General features: G+C 43.5%; 1 protein-coding gene across 1 annotated transcript in view; it reads left to right on the top strand.

Moving 5' to 3' along the window:
* LOC119174058 (putative acyl-CoA synthetase YngI) overlaps window positions 1–17,707 on the top strand; it is a 584,783-nt gene that overhangs the window by 249,820 nt on the left and 317,256 nt on the right. The window contains exon 10 of the mRNA XM_037424838.2: window positions 12,218–12,366. Coding sequence (XP_037280735.2) covers window positions 12,218–12,366 — 149 coding nt within the window. The remainder of the gene's footprint in view (window positions 1–12,217; window positions 12,367–17,707) is intronic.

The following is a 17,707-nucleotide window of genomic DNA, read 5'->3' on the forward strand; positions in this document are numbered from 1 at the left end:
AAGTTCTCGTATAGCTCGTGGGAAATATTTAATGTCTCCTTATTATTAGGTGCTGGAGTAATACCTGGAAAGTTTAATATATGCCTAACAGTGTGGGTGTTTGTTAAGCGTTGGTTTTTAGCTGTCAGGTAGGCTTCTGCGAGATCGCTAAAGGTATTGAATGTACCTGTACCGAAACGTTTTTTCTATAGAAGCTGTACTTGGCATTCTGAGAACGAACTTGTGGAACTTGCGTATCAGTGAATTCACCTCATCGTCCTCAGGACTGGTTAGACGAAAATATGGGATGGAGAAGGTGATTTCCCTGATGGCAAATGCTTGTACAGGTCTTAACAAATATGCCTCACAAAGACCTCCACGCTTAATGGACACTCTTCCTATAAGTCTCCTTGTGTAGTCTATGCTGGTAACAACCGTTTGAAGCGTCTAGGTATCGAGTTGGTTAAAGTGAATGTACAGGCCTAGTAGATGTATTTTTTTTACGACAGCAACTTTCTTCCCATTCAGGTTTATCTGAATGCTTGGTTTATCGCGCCTATTAACAAAGATAAGTAAAAGCTCAGATTCAGCTGGCGAGAACTCGATGTTCATAAGCGTGGCTGTCGTAGTAACCACAAATGCAGCCTCTTGTAAGGTATCTTGAAGGTAGCCATCGGGTCAACTTTTCATTCGCTTAGTACTGCCATCGTCATATAAAAAATATTGGAGATATGGTAATTTAGCTAGAGCCTCAGAAATAAACCTCATAGCTAGGTTATAAAGCGACGGCGACAGGAACAATCCCTGAGGTGTGCCAAAGTAACGCGGGGTTAGTGGGGGATAATCGGTCATTGAAAATGATAATAGCCGTGCGGTTGCTGAGGAATTTGCTGGTAGAGTCTTACATTTTCTTGCCACAGTTAAGGTTATCCAATTCGCGTAAAATAGAGGCATGAGATATGTTGTTAAACACACCGCGCAGGTCGAGCCCTAGAAAGGCTTGGATGTCTTTACTGCCACTGGGAGTAAAGATATCATGATGAGCTTCAGCATGGAATCCTGGCAAGATAGTGATTGGCAAATGCAATCATCTCTGGTGGGAACAACCGATTATCATCTGTGTACTAGTTCAGGCGAATAAGCATCACATGTTCGAGAACTTTGCCCAAACATGACGTTAAAGAAATTAGTCTAAGGCTAGGTATATCTGAGGGCTTATTATATTTAGGAATAAAGATGACCCTGGCGGTTCTTCATGAGCTAGGAAGGGAGCCGGTAATAAAACAGTGATTGTAGTAGTCTCTGATTGCGGTGATTGATTGGTCATCGAGGTTTCGATGTAGCTTATTAGTTACTTTATCAACTCCAGGGACAGATGTAGTTTTACGAGAAAATAAAGACTGTGCAACTTTTGTTTGTGTTATTAGGGTGTCAAAAAGTTTATTGACCTAGCAGGCATAATATGGATTCGCGTGGGCTGAAATTAGGGAGAGGTGCTATCATGCAAGCTCCTGAAAAAGATGCGGGATATTACCAATGTGTTTCTTCAATAACCCAGATATGTAATGATTGCCATGCGCACGCGATGTCGATGGGTCGAGCAAATATGCCCCAGCGATTGCCAAGTTTTCTAACTACTGAGGTTGCCGTGCATGCTTTCGCGCATTAGGCCCCATTGTTGACTGGCTAGCTGGGTTGCATATGCGTGTATGCCGTTATCAAGCCTAGCTAAATGGATGCGAAGCCTGCGGTTGTAAAGATGTCTTTTTCGTCGTTTAATAGCAATTTCTTCGCTTCGCACATATAGAGTTGCTTCCATCAACTGTGTGGAACGTAGTATCTGCAAGCATAGCTCTAGTATGTTTGCCAACTTCCGCTGGGAGTTGGCTTGTCTATTTTTGTAAATCTTTAATGGAGGTGGGAGAATTATTCGCACGAGTTTGCCGAAATTCCTCCCAGTCAGTCAAGTTTAGGAGGTTTGATGTTAAAAGGTTTATGAGAGAAACTAGGAGAGATCCAAACGACGTGGTCGCTACCAAAATTTATTTGAGTGTTCTTTCATTTAGCTGAGCTAACCCGGGAGCTCATGTTGAAATCTGGTTATGTGTTTTTAGACACGCTGTTCTCTAGCGGGTAGGCATGTCGAAGTCATTGTGCAAAGTGAGGTGATGATTCTGCTTGTGGATAAACAAGCTTGTCCTTCAGGCGTATATGTAGATGTTGACCACAGCTGATTTGAAGAATTGAAGTTGCCAACAATAAGGAGTGGGTTTCTCTGGGCTTTCTGTTTAGCACAAGAAACAAGGGTGGTAAATTGGTGGTGTCTAGAGCTGAGACTGCTGTATATATTGAGGATGTGAAAAGGAGCTGACCTCGTTTTTGTAGGATGCAATTTAAGAAGTTGTGGTCAATGTCGATACCATTCAAATATGAGCAAGTAATGGTTAGGTGCTCTTGAGATAAAATTGCGGTATTAGGGCTTCGCATATTGTGCACTAGAATGTGCTGTAACTGGAGAGTTTAATGTGACCATGCGTTTTTTTGTAAAGCAATGACTGCAGGTGCTTGTATGGGATAGGCAATGTATTCTTGCAGACTAGCTTTCTTTCTGAAAAGCTCCTGCAGTTCCATCGCTACACAACTCTTTCGGAGCACTTAGGGGCGCGGCCACGAAATTAGTCAAGGCTTTTGATCATTTGACTGAATCGATCATCAACGTTGTTAAATTTTTCGTCCAACTGGCCGCAGTAGAGAGCAGCTTTGAAAGTTGGAAGTGACTAGAGCGGGACGCGTTTTAACTTCCGCGAATGCGAAATATGGCTTTGTATGAATCTTCGAGTAGCTTGGAAAGTCTCACCTTGTTTTTCTTGGAGATCACTTGTTGCCACACAGCACGCTTCGCAGTGGCAGCGATGCCGTCCTTAAAAAGTGAGGCTTGAAATGCGGCATCGTACATGCGTGTTTGCCACCACCGACGCAACTACGTAGACCTTAAGGTAACCTAGCTCGCGCCGGGAAAACGTAGGAAGGCGACCACTGAGGGCAAGGCTGCAGGCCTTGAAGATGACAAAAAAGCCCCCAGTGCATGATGTCCTACAGCTGATAAGCCGTGAAAGCGATGAAATCGTGACTGCCGACCTTGGAAATCTTCTTGAAGGCCAGAAAAAGACAGCTTTAGTCGACACCGGTACCGACTTCTCTATTATCCGTCAGGACCTCACCGACAGCCTCAGACAAGTGAAGACGCCGTAAACTGGTCCTCAATAAGAACGGCAGGGGGCCAGTTATTGATGTCCTCAGGCAGATGTACAGAAAGAATTGACATCAGAGGTTCTACATTCACTGCGTCACTCCTAGTTATCGTCGCATGCTCCAGAAATCTAATTCTGGGTATGGATTTTTAGGAGAAGATGGCACCGTCATCAACACCCCAGAGAGTTTGATTACTTTCTGCAACAGGTCGGGCTTACCCGATTTTCCCAAGGCGTGACCAAATCTACTGCGTCTTATTGATGATGACGTAGTCCTCCCTTCTAAGTCATGCACACTTGTTTCTGTGGCCGCCTCTGCCAAGTTTGATGCCGAAAGAGTTGCAGACGAAATAAGCTTGCTTCTCTTCACCAACGGTATTTCCGTCGCACGAGGTATCGTCAGAGTTGCTGCTGGATGCACAGACTTGCTGCTCACCAATTTTACTGCTGAGCGTCGGCACCTTCAAAAAGGCATGGCTGTCGCTTACTTCGACGATGTCATAGATGCCGAAGGCTGCTTGGTGGTAGTCGATGGGGCACCAAAACTCGATTCAGCGCCTGTTATGGACGTTAGTGTTACTTTGCCCAAAGACGAGCAACGTAGACTCCTTGACCTATTGGTCGAATTCCAGACGGCTTTTCGACAACATCGAGAGTTGGCCGGACGCCTCTAACCAAGCATCGAATAATTACTGAGGAAACGGTGAGGCCTATTCACCAGAACCCATATCGCGTGGCTCCAAAAGAACGCAAAGCGATACAACAGCAGGAAGACAGAATGCTTAAAAATGACGCCATTCAGCCTTCACAGAGCCCGTGGGCATCGCCCGTGGTCCTCATTAAAAAAAGGGACGGCAGCCTGCGCATCTCTGTGAATTACCAGAAGCTAAATCAAGTGACCAAGAAAGTTGGTCACTTCCCCACTACCCCGAATCCACTACCCCGTATCTGTCGTCCGTAGCTGTCGTCTAGAAACCCGCGCAGGTCCCAACGACTCAGTTCAACTAGTTTAGCATGGAAATGTTTGGCCCACTACCTACTGCTACTGCAGGCAACCGCTGGGTTATCGTTGTGAGGGATTCTCTAACCCGTTATACCGAGACAAGGGCTATCCAGAAGGTAAAGCAGCGGAGGCGGCAAGATTTTTCATCGATATTATTGTACTGAGGCGTGGTACACCAAACTTCACGTTCACAGACAAAGGAACCGCATTTACGACATCTCTTTTGGATCACGTCCTGATGCTGAGTGGAACAACGATTCGTAAGAACACCGCCTACAACCCACAAACGAACGGGCTCACAGAGCATTAAAAAAAATTATTGAACATATGCTGTCGTTGTACGTGGATGTTGAACACAACAAATGGAATAAAATCTCACCTTACATAACGTTTAAGTACAACACAGCCAAGCAAGAAACAACCCGCATGACCCCGTTCAGGTTCGTTCACGGATGAGAAGTAGGAACCATGTTAGATGCGATGTTACCGCATGAAGGTGACGATGGAGACGAAGGTGTTCTGGACAAGCGAATGAGCATAAAAAATAAAGTGGACAACGTTTAACGTTGAAAGAAGTTTCCAAGCATTGGAGGTGTCTGTGTTTTACCTACAAGCTACCGCAAAGAAGAACGCTTGAGTTTTTACATGAGAAGCTCATATTCAAAGATCAGCATACTTGTTAATTTCCATTTTCCCATTTCCTGCGCAGAACTGTGAAGATGCCGTTCATTGAGAGAGGCAGTAACGGAACTGTGCTTTTTTTTTCCTTTTCCCCTTTTCAAAGTCACTTCGACGCGCCCAGCGGGCGTGAGAATCCGATAGTGTTACCCTACTTACACAGGGTAACACACAACCTGAAGAAGGCTGCCAACTGCCACAGAGTTGGCATTGTGTTTTCTGCACCCAAAAAAAATTGGAGGTTACGCTCGCGAATTTTGAGCGGCGAAGAGCGCAGTAGCCTGTGTAGCAAAAAGCATGCAGACCCGATGGCGCAATGCGATGTGGCAGTGGTGTACGAGATTCCGCTTTCCCATCCCAGCTGCGGCGGCTGCGTTTCCGATGGAGGCGGAAATGTTGTAGGCCCGTGTGCTCAGATTTGGGTGCACGTTAAAGAACTCCAGGTGGTCGAAATTTCCGGAGCCCTCCACTACGGCGTCACTCATAATCATATGGTGGTTTTGGGACGTTAAACACCACATATCAATGAATTCCGCTTTCCTGAGGTTTTTATTATGTGGGTGACAGAGGCCGCTGCGTAAACGACAATTTACGAGAACACCAGCCGTATACGAAAAATAACAAATGGCGCGATTCGCCTTCCCACTGCGCAGCCTGTGGATGTGCTATTTCAGCAGACTAAGATACTGGGTTATAGCAGAAACACGTGTGCTCGTGGAGTGTCGAAGTGTTCTTTATTACCATGAAAAGTGATAGCTGTGCAAGTGAGGACTCGATAACGCTCTACAGTGCAGAATTGTGATTTTTGTTCAATAATGTGCCTTAGCATGTAATATTGTGCCAAAGGCAGCGCAGTAGCTCAGCCGCAGGACCCTACGGGAGTGTGCGCTCTTTACATATGTTCTTCTATGGCTAACTCGTTTGAAAGCGTCGTCGCGCATTTATAAAAACGCTGGTTTAAGAGTAGACGGCCGCTGCAACGACTTTATTCACACATTATCTTTCGGTCGAGAGTGGATCATGCCCCGTAACGGTGGTCTAGTAGCTAAGGTACTCGGCTGCTGACCCACAGGTCGCGGGTACAAATCCCGGCGGCGGCGGTTGCATTTCCGATGGAGGTGGAAATGTTGTAGGCCAGTGTGCTCAGATTTGAGCGCGCGTTAAAGAACCCAAGGTGGTCAAAATTACCGGAGCCCTCCACTACGGCATCTCTCCTAATTTTATGGTCGTTTTGGGACGTTAAACTCCACATATCAATTAATCAATCAATCAATCAATTAATCAATCAATCAATCGAGAGTGGAGCACGTAGACGGGTATGTGAGCTGCCAGCAGGATGCTACCTAAATAGCAAGATAACACATGCGTCAGCGACAACTACGTTTCTAAAATGAAAGCGCGAAGCTGCTTTTAGAACAACACCTCGCACCCACGCTTTTTTTACGATGTTAAAGACGGGCCGAGCAATTCCTCTCTGCTCTAGCGTTCAATCGCTGGTCTAGCAGGCGCATGCACCTGTTAGCTTATCGCATGCGCCTCGAAGCGAAAGAAATGGGCCCACTTAAGCCGTGCTTCTCGTTCCCGTTCACTTGCGGTTACCCGCGGGTGGAACGTACCATGCGCTGGAGGGTATTCGAGTTTTAAAGGCGACATGACTATGACAATGACGGCGATTTATTGATATGTGGGGTTTAACGTCCCAAAACCACCATATGATTATGAGAGACGCCGTAGTGGAGGGCTCTGGAAATTTCGGCCACCCGGGGTTCTATAACGTGCGCCCAAATCTGAGCACACGTGCCACCAACATTTCCGCCTCCACCGGAAATGCAGCCGCTGCAGCCGGGATTTGATTCCGCGACCTGCGGGTTAGAAGCCGAGTACCTTAGCCACTAGACCACCGCGGCGGGACCGGACACAACGAAACTGCGTCGAGTTTGTCAATATAAGTGCTGTAGCAGTAAAACAGCAAGAGACAGAGGAGTAAGCTGCGCGTCTAAACTATGACAGGCCCGTGCTTCGATTCGCAATAATTTACGTGACTTAGTGCAAGCTGCCAGAATTTGTCGGGTCTCCTTTTTTTGAGCCCCATGATGGATCTTTTTTGAATAACAAAATAGCTTCAAACGACTGTGACACTTGCTTGGCATATCCGCAATAGAACACAAAAATTGTTGTTTTGATGACGACCAGTAAACCCGGACCTTACAACTAACTTCTATGGTCTTTCATGAATAAATGGGTACGTGCGAAGGAAAAATCATGTGTACGCAGAAAACTAAACATAGCATCAAATCATCCAGGAAGTTGAGGAGCCATGCAATCAGCACGTGTTCCTACGCCGCAGATGTTGCTGTGATCGGAAACTCTGTCAACACGCTTATATACTAGGCGACAACTTTTCTCGACAGCACTGTGCTAGCTACAGAACAAAATCACATGCTTAGACGTGGTGCTTATGTAATTTGATAATTTTCTCATTCTGCTTTGCTGAAATTTACGCTGCTTTGCTATAACACAAGAGGAGTTACGAGAAGACGCAGGTTGAATACCATTGCTGTTCACAGCCAAAAACCTTCATTTTTTTTTCATTGCTTAGACAGGCCACTGCTTCAGGACATCCGTTTTCCATCCTAAACATGGCTTCCACGGCGTAGTGGGTCAGTGTGCGGCAGCAGATGTGCTGTTTATTTTTTCAAGAAATATGCACCCCTAACAAGACACACTGAGCAAAGTAAATATTTAGCCCATTCATATTTTTGTGTATATTGAAGTTAAGTGAATTGAATTGTTTATTTTCTACATAATGCATGTCGAGGGACGGTACGGCTAAAGGCAGAAATCACTGCCTAACAGTGGCCCTACCACATATAGCTTTATTATTAGTATTGCCTTGACAAATTTGTCACTAGCAAACGAAAGAAAATAAAGAAGGACACGCCGTGGATAACGCGGAAAATCATACAATCGTAACGTAAAGTTAAGAGATTAAAAAAAAAACACCAGACTTGCTCGCAAGGCGCAGCACAGTCACTGCGAAAGCTAGAAGAGCGCACTTTCAGGGCCTTTTCTAAGCATTCATTGGCTAATTACTGCAAGCACACTTGCTTGATACTCATTACGGCATCGTAATAAATTTTTGTGCTAGTAGGCCGGCATTGGCTATGCTATTTTGCATAATTTTTTCAGAAGTGTGGTATCAGCTTAACACTTGCAAGAAAATCTGTGCCAATTGTTCATGAAGTGGCTGATGACGATGAGAAATTATGTATGAGGTGGATATGCGCAACAGTTATTAGGTGAACAAGATCAACCTTTTGTAATGGGTTGGAGCATTGGACGACCCACTCGTTACGCTATTCTCACTGTGCGACGGCTGGTTGTTTTTAAAAACGCTTTATAAGTCGTATTAACGTATTTGTTTTCTCGATATCAAGCCTGGCTAAGGCAAGTTTGCAAACAAGTGCCAAGCACCAGCGTATCTCTTTGGTGTAATATTGGGCTGGTACCCAATGGACTCTGGTTCGCGCTTCACTGTGTCATTGGTGCTTGGCTTTTTTTTTCTAGTTTGTGCGATGTGGCTACGGACACCTGCGGCGGTGGCGCACAACTACGATGGCGCATGACCCGAGTTTAGATGTCATAACAGCTTTCGCTGAAAATCGAGCATTTCTGCCTGTTATAGCAGAGGTTAACAGAAGCCTTGCAAATGCATTGCATCGTTCAAAATAATCGTATTTCATTATAGTGCTTAAAAACTTTAATAAAACCATCCTATTATTTGAGGGAAGGAAAACAAAACACTGTCACAGAATAATGTTAAAGGCGTTATTATAAACGAACAAAGAGTCATTACTGAAAAATTCAAGGCCTACTTCAACAGTGTTTTATTTAGTTGCAACTGATAGCGTCCTTGCTGCCCCACTTGACGTCCCGGCCATTACAAATTCTTCAAGTTCTCTAAGTTTTATTGACTACCATGGAGTGCTTTCAATGCTACTGAACTTGAAAATTAAAACTTGCTCCCGCCGAACCTCTTGCAAAGTACCTTGACAACATATTTCATGCCTCCTTGTCGTGTTCCAGTTCGCTGAAAGACGGACCAGCCGTCTCGTGCCCATCTAAGAAAAAGTGATCGTCTCCGTTTGGATAACTATCGTCCCGTTTCACTAACAACTTCTTCCTGTAAATTATTAGAACATGTTATTGCAATAGCACTGAGCGAGTTTCTTGACGACAGAAAAATTCTGACCACCTCGCAACACAGTTCTACAGTAATACAACTAGTCACTGTAATTCATACTTTTGCTTCTCCTCTTGACAATAATAATCAAATTGATGTAATTGTTTTGAATTTTATCAAGGCTTTTAATAATGTCTCTCATTCCAAACTAATAATTAAGCTAAAAATATGATATTCCTTATTAGTTTTTTTCTTGGATAGCTGAATACAGAAAAGATGGAGAACACTTCGTGGGTATAGGTGGGCACCACTCGGCCTCTCTGCCAGTCACTTCTGAAGAACTGCAGGAAAGATTACTCGGTCCATTGTTGTTCCTCCTGTACGTCAGTGACATTGTTGATGTTGTTAAACCAAATGTCTAAATAAGGCCCTTCTGCGACGATTGTGTATTGTTTAAAGAAGTTACCCGTGTTAGTGAGCAAGGTGACTTAAACTAAAGCCTCAGTTGCATTTTTCAATGGTGCTCGCATTGAAATATGACCTTGAATGTAGGAAAAATTGTTCTTTCACCAATTTCCCGAAAGAAAACATTCCTGTGTTACAATTATATGCTGGGCTCCTCTACACTAAGAGAAGCAAATAACAATAAATAGTTAGGTGTCACAATTTGAAATAACCTTTCCTAGAAAATATATCTTCCTCTGCCTTCAGAAAACTATGCTTTCTTAAATACAAACCAAAACACAATACAGTCTCTTTTAAACTTCTTGCGTATTATCATTTTACCAAAGCTCGAGTAAGTCTGCATTGCACGGGACCTTTACGCAAAATGTAACATGATAAAAACCTTGAATGAATCCAAAGGCAGGCGATTTTATTTGTTTATTCTCAGTTTTCTACTTTCGCCTCACCAACTGAACTGATGCCGTCGAATGATATCCCCAGTCTTGAATCACATCGAAAAAAAAAAACTGCGGCGTGACATTCTCTCACAGCTCGCACTCGATCCAACAGCATAATGGAGTCTAATATTGATGAGGCCTATTTGACAACATCACCCAAATGCTTTAACTCCCTATTTTGCCCGAACTGACCATCTTAAATATTGTTTTTTTTTCGCTCAATAATATTATTCAGTACACTAACGCACTGTATCATTTGTTTTTCACACTTTCATTGGATAATGTGGGTTACGTAAAAGTGTATAGGTCAAGACCTTGGTTCAACTAACAAGATTGTTTTGCTCTTTGATCGTGTTTTGCATACTCTGCAAGGACCTCGCGCCCGAAGTATGTAATAAAAAATATGATGGATCAGCGTGATAGCAAAATCAGCTGCAGTCTGCCGCACTACTCGCGGAGCAAGACGAATGTGCGCACGTGCCACCGCATAGCCTTCTCTCCAATGTCAAAATAAGTTGTCGCCAAGTACAGTTTAGCACATTGCGCAAGAGCATGGTGTGATAGGAGCATTGTGTGATAGGTATTTCAAACTCGCATATTTCATTGTCTTGCATGCAGCACACTGAAACTTATATGCCTCCATTAGGTTCATCACGATACGTCCGTCTAATTCTATAATACGTCTTCGCTAGAATCCGTGAAATATTTATGGTTGGAAGTAACGTTCGCCTTACCTACAGCGCTTTATACTGCATTCCACCCCAAAATTTCCACTCTCAATACCTGTTGTATACGTTGCTATAGTTGTTTTTTCACAAAAATTTATTTTCACAAAAAAAAAATGAAACTAGCACTCACAAATTACACAGCACGTAAGGAACGACGCAAGTCTGTCGATTTTCGTTAAATTATTTTACAATCTCTTGAACTGTATGATATATCAACCTAATAAAGGACCTATTGGCAGAGTCTGTGTATGTGGCAGTGCAAATGCAGTAACGTGTTGTCGTAATGCAGTCAATAACGTACCAAATGCGGCATCAGGCCTGCGTACGGGAATACTTCTCTATCAAAAAAAAAAAATGGGAAATTTGTAAAATCCTTAGTGGGATGGTATTCACGCAAAATTCAAGGAATCAGTTGTAGTGCGTCTGAAATTAATAAAGCATCCATATTTTCGTACTCTTCAGCTGTTCATACGGGGCCACAGCATGAAAATAACCTGTAGATATAGTTCTATACAGCAAAGCTGTGGCGAATTCTTATGTGGTTGCATTTAGCTATGGCGCTGTGCAGGTGAGGCTACGGAAGCAGAAATGTACAAGTGCATATTAAATCGTAACTACCCCGTACACATTTCTGGCTAGTTCGGTTTTGACCTAAACTGTCAAGGAAAATAGGTTCGAATTGTTCTTACAGACAATTTGCTTGCCTATGAAAGAAAACGCTCTGCTGAAATGCTTGTGGTATTACTTGGGACTCCAGAACATATTGACATAGCACAGCTGTTCTAATTCACCCACCATGCACTCGCTGCAGCAACTCAGCAGCAGCTGTTGCTTAGCGTTTGAGCGAAAGTTCAAAATTTTAGCCGTTTTTCAGCGCAACAAATGACATTTTTGGCTAAGTGTACTCACTCAAAGTGCACTTAAGTTGCCACGTGTGACAGGGGGTTAAGTCTGTTGAAGTGTCCTTTTGCGTATTGTTACCCATGGCAGAAAAAAATTTTGAGAGGCACACGCGCTCGGTGTGCCACTCTTTGGCCACTCTCCGATCAAAAAATATCAGTCGCAAAATAAATCCAAGAAGTTTCTATATCCATTGTATTAAACGTAAGATTAAATTACGATTGTTTGCCGGGATCTTTGAATTAAATATTATTTTTTCTCATAGGTTGTACTATTCGCGTATAATACTGAGCCGTTATAGGTCAGATGCATTACCACGTTCCATTACAAAATGCTTCTGATGGCTGAAAGTTGTTTATTGGTCGTATTTATAGCAATTCTTATTGCAAATATGTAATCAGTGTTGATATTTTCTTATATAATCGGGATTGCTTTGATATATGAGCAAGGAACCTTCTGATAAGAAAATGCGCATGATCAGTTTGTGTTCTCATTGCGTTTCTCTTTTTTTTCCGTTCTTTGGAAGGCTACTTCTGCATTAAATAAGTACTTACCGACGTTTCTAATTTTGTATTCTCTGTATTATCACGCAGCGAAGCGTGATGTGTTGTGCAATGCCGCTGTACCATGCATTCGGGCACGTCGACTTCGCTATCTGCAGCATAGCAGAGGGCATGACCACCGTCTACCTGCCCCCCGGAACCCCTACCACTCACATTTTGGCGTGCATTGAACAGTACAGGTAAGTAACTTGCCAATTGTGCAACTACCTCAGGTCACCTGTGGATTTCTAAGATAATGGTGACAGCGTAGTTGCTTGCCCATTGATATTACATCATTTTCGGTTCGCTCTAGTGGCGTAGCCAGGGAGTGGCACATCAGGCACGTGCCCCTCTCAAAATGTTTCTGCCATGGGTAACAATACGCAAAGGACACTTCCACAGACTTAACCCCCCTGTCACACGTGGCAACTTAAGTGCATTTTGAGCGAGTACACTTAGCCGCAAATGTCATTTGTGCGCTGCCACACGAGAAACTTGAGTGTCACTCGCAGCAAAATACACTTGCCAGCAAGTGCGTTCGCCGACCTTATTTCACTGCGGCGGAGTGTGTAGCATCAGTAGCACTCTTGCACATAAAGAGGCCATCGCATGAAGCGGCGCTTATGGTATACTTGAAGAATTGTTCTTGTTATCTGGAATACTTGTTTCAATTTAGGCAAGTCATACTGCAACAAAACAACCTCGCTTCTAGCTTGCAGGCAGTTTGCGTCCGCGTACGCTAGGGGAAGGCGGTAGCCATGGAAAAAAACGAAAAGGGGGATGGGTCTGCAGAGGGACATGCGGATGGACCGTGCGAGAATGGCCGCCACCGTCGCATTGTTTACCTTTTCGCACACTTTCATGTGCGTTGGTAAGTCGTCCTTCAGACATTTACGATGGCGTGTGCCCCTCGTGCTTCTCGAACAAAGACAATGCGCTCCGACTCTGAGGCGCGGGCGCTCATACGCCTGCGAGAAAAAAATTTCACCGGGCCAAGCGGAATTTGAAAATATATGCAGCGTATGCCGAGAAGCTGAAGGCGCGTGGACTTCGAAAAAGCACCAAGGAAATCAGAAAGAAGACTGAAAATATGGGAAGCAAATACAAGTAAGTCTTTAACCTGTCAGTACGCATAATGCTCCCTGAATCATGTACTTTCATGCTTGTTGTATTTACCTCACCGGTGTTCGTGAATGTATATGTCTGATGGTATTTATTTGGCAGTGTTTGAAGTGTCCGTTCTGTCGACGCATCTAAATTGTAGCATTGAAGTAGGTGTGGCAAGACGCTGTTTTTCAGTCTAGCATAGTTTATTTGCTGAATGGTGTTTATCGCCGGTTCATTGCTACATTGCCTGTAAACGATCGACTCTGCAGAGAGCGCCAGTGAACGTTTTTTTGTGTGTTCGGAGTGCCAGCATTGAAGGATTCGACGACATTAGCAGGGTTGTGTTTTAGGGGCGAAGCTCCTTAGAGCGGCACCCGTTCGTCTCTCGTAGTCGTAGTCGTAGTGTGTAACCAGTGTTACATTTTGACCTGCAAGGTTGTGCTGGTGGGAGATTTCTCCTGTGCTTTCTTGAACAATAAAAAGTTCACAGCGTGCGTGTTAACTAAAAGCCGAAGTCTCCTGTTTCTCATTCCCTATTAGCAGCCATTGGCATGTACATTGACAACTGCTTACGAGAAAACGTAATGAGGAAAGAGAAATTAACCGAAGAATCAAAATGAGAAATGAGTGAAGTGCATCGGGCCAACCCTTTAAAACAATGTCCGGAAATATGCCGCTATCATTGAAGCGAAAAGTATACCAGCATCAATTTGTGCCAGCTCTGACGTATAGTGCTGAAACATGGAAAGTAATAAAGAAACTATGAAGAAACTGCCAAGGACCACGCAGCGTGCAAATAAAACCTAAAGTGATAGGAATAACAATCAAAGATCGGAGAATGTGACAATAAATAAGGGACTGTACTGGAGGTGCAGTTGATGATGATGATGACGACGATGACGATGATCCTCTCATCATGCTGGCACTCACCCATGAAGGCGGAATGGCCAAGAACCAAGCGGCAGGATCTTTAAGTGAGTGGGTTATGTATCAAAATTATCCATTTGGAATTAGGTACCAGCAAGCGGTCACTCAATCAGATAGGCTCGTAGCCGAAAACATTAATAACAATATACGCACAGGATAATCTTTCTATTTCCAATATGTACGTGAACACAGCATAGCAAACTTACCTCTGGCTATAACGCAATGTATTTCCAAAAGATAAAATTCTGCAACATTTCTTTTATACCTAGCTTTTCAGTTTGATCGACAAGGTATCTTTTTCCTTTGATAAGCAGGTCAGCGACAAAAGAAAAAACAATTATCTGTTGATTCTTATTCCTTGAAATATAGACAATACACAACCTAAGATCAATGCTTCACATACAATTTGGTGATATATTTCCTTATAACGCGAAACGATTGGCACATAGGTACTTAAATGACCAGTTAGCAGATTATCTAGCTCGCCTACAGAAAAGCAATATTATTGCGACTGATGCATCTGTGTCAAAAAAAAAAAACACTGCGGTTGGCATATTTTCTCCTTCCTTCGACTGGTCCTTTCCGATTCGACTCCCAGATTATACCTTTGTAGCCCCGCCGTAGTGGTCTAGTGGCTAAGGTACTCGGCTGCTGACCCACAGGTCGCGGGTTCGATTCCCGGCTGCGGCGGCTGCATTTACGATGGAGGCGGAAATGTTGTAGGCCCGTGTACTCAGATTTGGGTGCAGGTTAAAGAACCCCAGGTGGTCAAAATTTCCGGAGCCCTCCACTACGGCGTCTCTCATAATCAAATGGTGGTTTGGGACGTTAAACCCCACAAATCAATCAATTATACCTTTGTATTCAATGCAGAATTATTGGCTACGGTTCTTGCCCTACGCAAATTACCCCCAAGCGAATCATCAGCAGTTGCCATTACAGATTCGTTATCAGTATGTAAAGGACTTTCTGCGGCAGCAAATGCAGAGCTGATGAATAAAATTCGGCCTTTAGTACCGAGAAACGCAAGAAAACTGCATTTGCTATGGGTACAGGGCCACCGCGACTTATATTTGAACGAAATGGCGGGCTCTTTAGCAGCAGTATCCCTGAATGGGCCCACCATCCCAGTATTGCCAGATACGGCTTACGTGACAGCCCTTAGGTTTCGAAATGCTTGTTTGCAATGGGAATAGGTAATTTGAATAAATTTAAAGGTTTCGAGCATTAAAGGTATTGCTGGAATAAACAATGGTGTATCTCGCCTGTTAGAGGTCGCTTATACCAGATTGCGCTGTACAGTTCCACAACTAAATTATTACCTTAACAAAGGTCGACTTAACGCGTCACCGCTGTGCATTTTTTGCAACAAAACTGAAACAAGTGAGCGTTCCTTTTTTATTCTGTCGTCGTTACTCTTTTCAGAGAAAAAAATTTTTAGTAGCCCATTTACAAAAGCTACGAATACAAGTAATTCTACCAGTACTTTTATCACTTGACGGCCCTTCATTTCGTTACTGCCACAGGGATATATGCTCCACTGTGTTTGATTACACCAATGCAACTAAAACATTACCGTGCTAGTGAACCTTAACCTTTTCAGATCTTTAGCTTATAATTCGTAGCGATGTCTGTCAGGAACAAGAGATGGTTTGACCGCTTGCAAAGCCAACATTTTTGTTTATTGGCAGTATTATCTCTAACCCTACTACTTTTCAGATTGGCTTTTTTTTTCATTTTACTTTCATTAAAGTACCCTGCCACCTGGTTGTTGGCCCATCCCCCTCTGTGGTTGAGCGTCATTCATATGAGGTTATCATCATCAACATCATCAGACATAACAGAGACGCTGTGGGTCCAGCTTTATGTGAGTAATCATTCAGATGAGGAATTGTACAGCTAATCAGGTGATTGTAAATTCAAATTGCTGAGATACACACCACAGTTTGTTCCAGCCAAATCTAAGATGTATGAAGTATCTCACTTTATTCTATATTAATACATTTGGAAATCAGCACCGTGCAGAGCAGTGAGGCGGCTGGAGATGCACGCTTGGGCCACGCTGGTTGGTAAAACATATGAACGCTGTGTGCGTGTTACTTGTTCGTGAATATCGTAGCTTAAAATATTCGCGATCTCGCTCAAATCAACGGAAGTGGCATTTTTAGACTCCTATTAAGACGACAGTGATGATTTGTTTTCGCACATGGTTGCACAGGAGACCACTACTGATAGTGTACGAAATTGCAGAAAAGCACAGTCGTGCAGCCACTCCGTTTCAAAAAAAAAAAAATCAAGCAATTAGCGCAATGCAGAGAGAAAATGATAGCTACAATTTCTCAAGAAAATTGCGCATTTTTAGTCTTTTTTTCTATAAAATTTGGGCCACCGTTACAGCAGACATATACTGTGAAACACTCACCGGAGTAAAAAATAAAACAAATATTGATGACGTCACAAATTGTCATCGAGAATCGTTCTTTTACGTGACAATGCACATTCTCGTGTCATAGTGTGAACCAACCGTTAGACCCAATGGAAAGATCAAACATTTCGTTTAGGAACACTGATTGCACGCGCTGCTGTCCTACGCCAAACCTTGAGAAGATTGCGCCTCCTTTTGCTTGAAACAGTGGCTCGGGGTACGGCTTGAAGACAGCCGCAAATTCAAGATACCGTTCGCAACACGTTCGAACACTAGGTGGCCATCTTTGATGCAGATTGACTGAATAAACTGCTGCGACGGGACAAAAAGTGTTAAGTTAGCAGTGATTCTGTGGGAAAGTAAAGTAGGTTTCCACTAAAATAATCCATCAATAAAATCTTTTGCTAATGAATATTTTCTTGTTTGGAACCAAATGGTTCCAAAATAGAAACTTTTTTAATGATTTCTGAAGTTTTTATGCTTCGCATTAACAGAAGAATAAATTAGAATTTTTTTGTGCCAAGGGTGCATAGTCATCAAAGACACTGCTTGAGCGACGGATAACGGCAGAAGCTGAATTCACATTTCAATTTTACAATATGTCTTAACTGTCTGCCTCATTCTTAACATGGCCCCGCCACAGTGGTCTCATGGATAAGGTACTCCGCTGCTGACCCAGAGGTCGCGGGATCGAATTGCGGCGGTGGTGGCTGCATTTCCAATGGAGGCGGAAATGTGGGCCCATGGGCTCAGATTTGTGTGGACGTTAAAGAAACACAGGTGCTCGAAATTTCCAGAGCCTTTCACTTTCGCGTCTCTCACAATCATTTGGTGGTTTTGGGACGTGAAAGCCTACTTGTCCATCCCTATCACTCTTAACATGGGTGTCATAGAAAACTAGCGCCCCACTCGTGATGCACTCGCGGGCGTTTCGCTAGCTTCACATATGCCAAATTTATTATTACGTCACGTTATTGCACGGTGAAGCTATCTGACTGGTGCAAACATCGTAATCATGATACGCGTGTCATGTAAGAACATGGCTACGTGCCACACTCAAGGCGCCAAAACACTTCGACGTG

Source organism: Rhipicephalus microplus, chromosome 5 (assembly GCF_043290135.1).
Source record: "Rhipicephalus microplus isolate Deutch F79 chromosome 5, USDA_Rmic, whole genome shotgun sequence".
Lineage (NCBI taxonomy): Eukaryota > Metazoa > Arthropoda > Arachnida > Ixodida > Ixodidae > Rhipicephalus > Rhipicephalus microplus.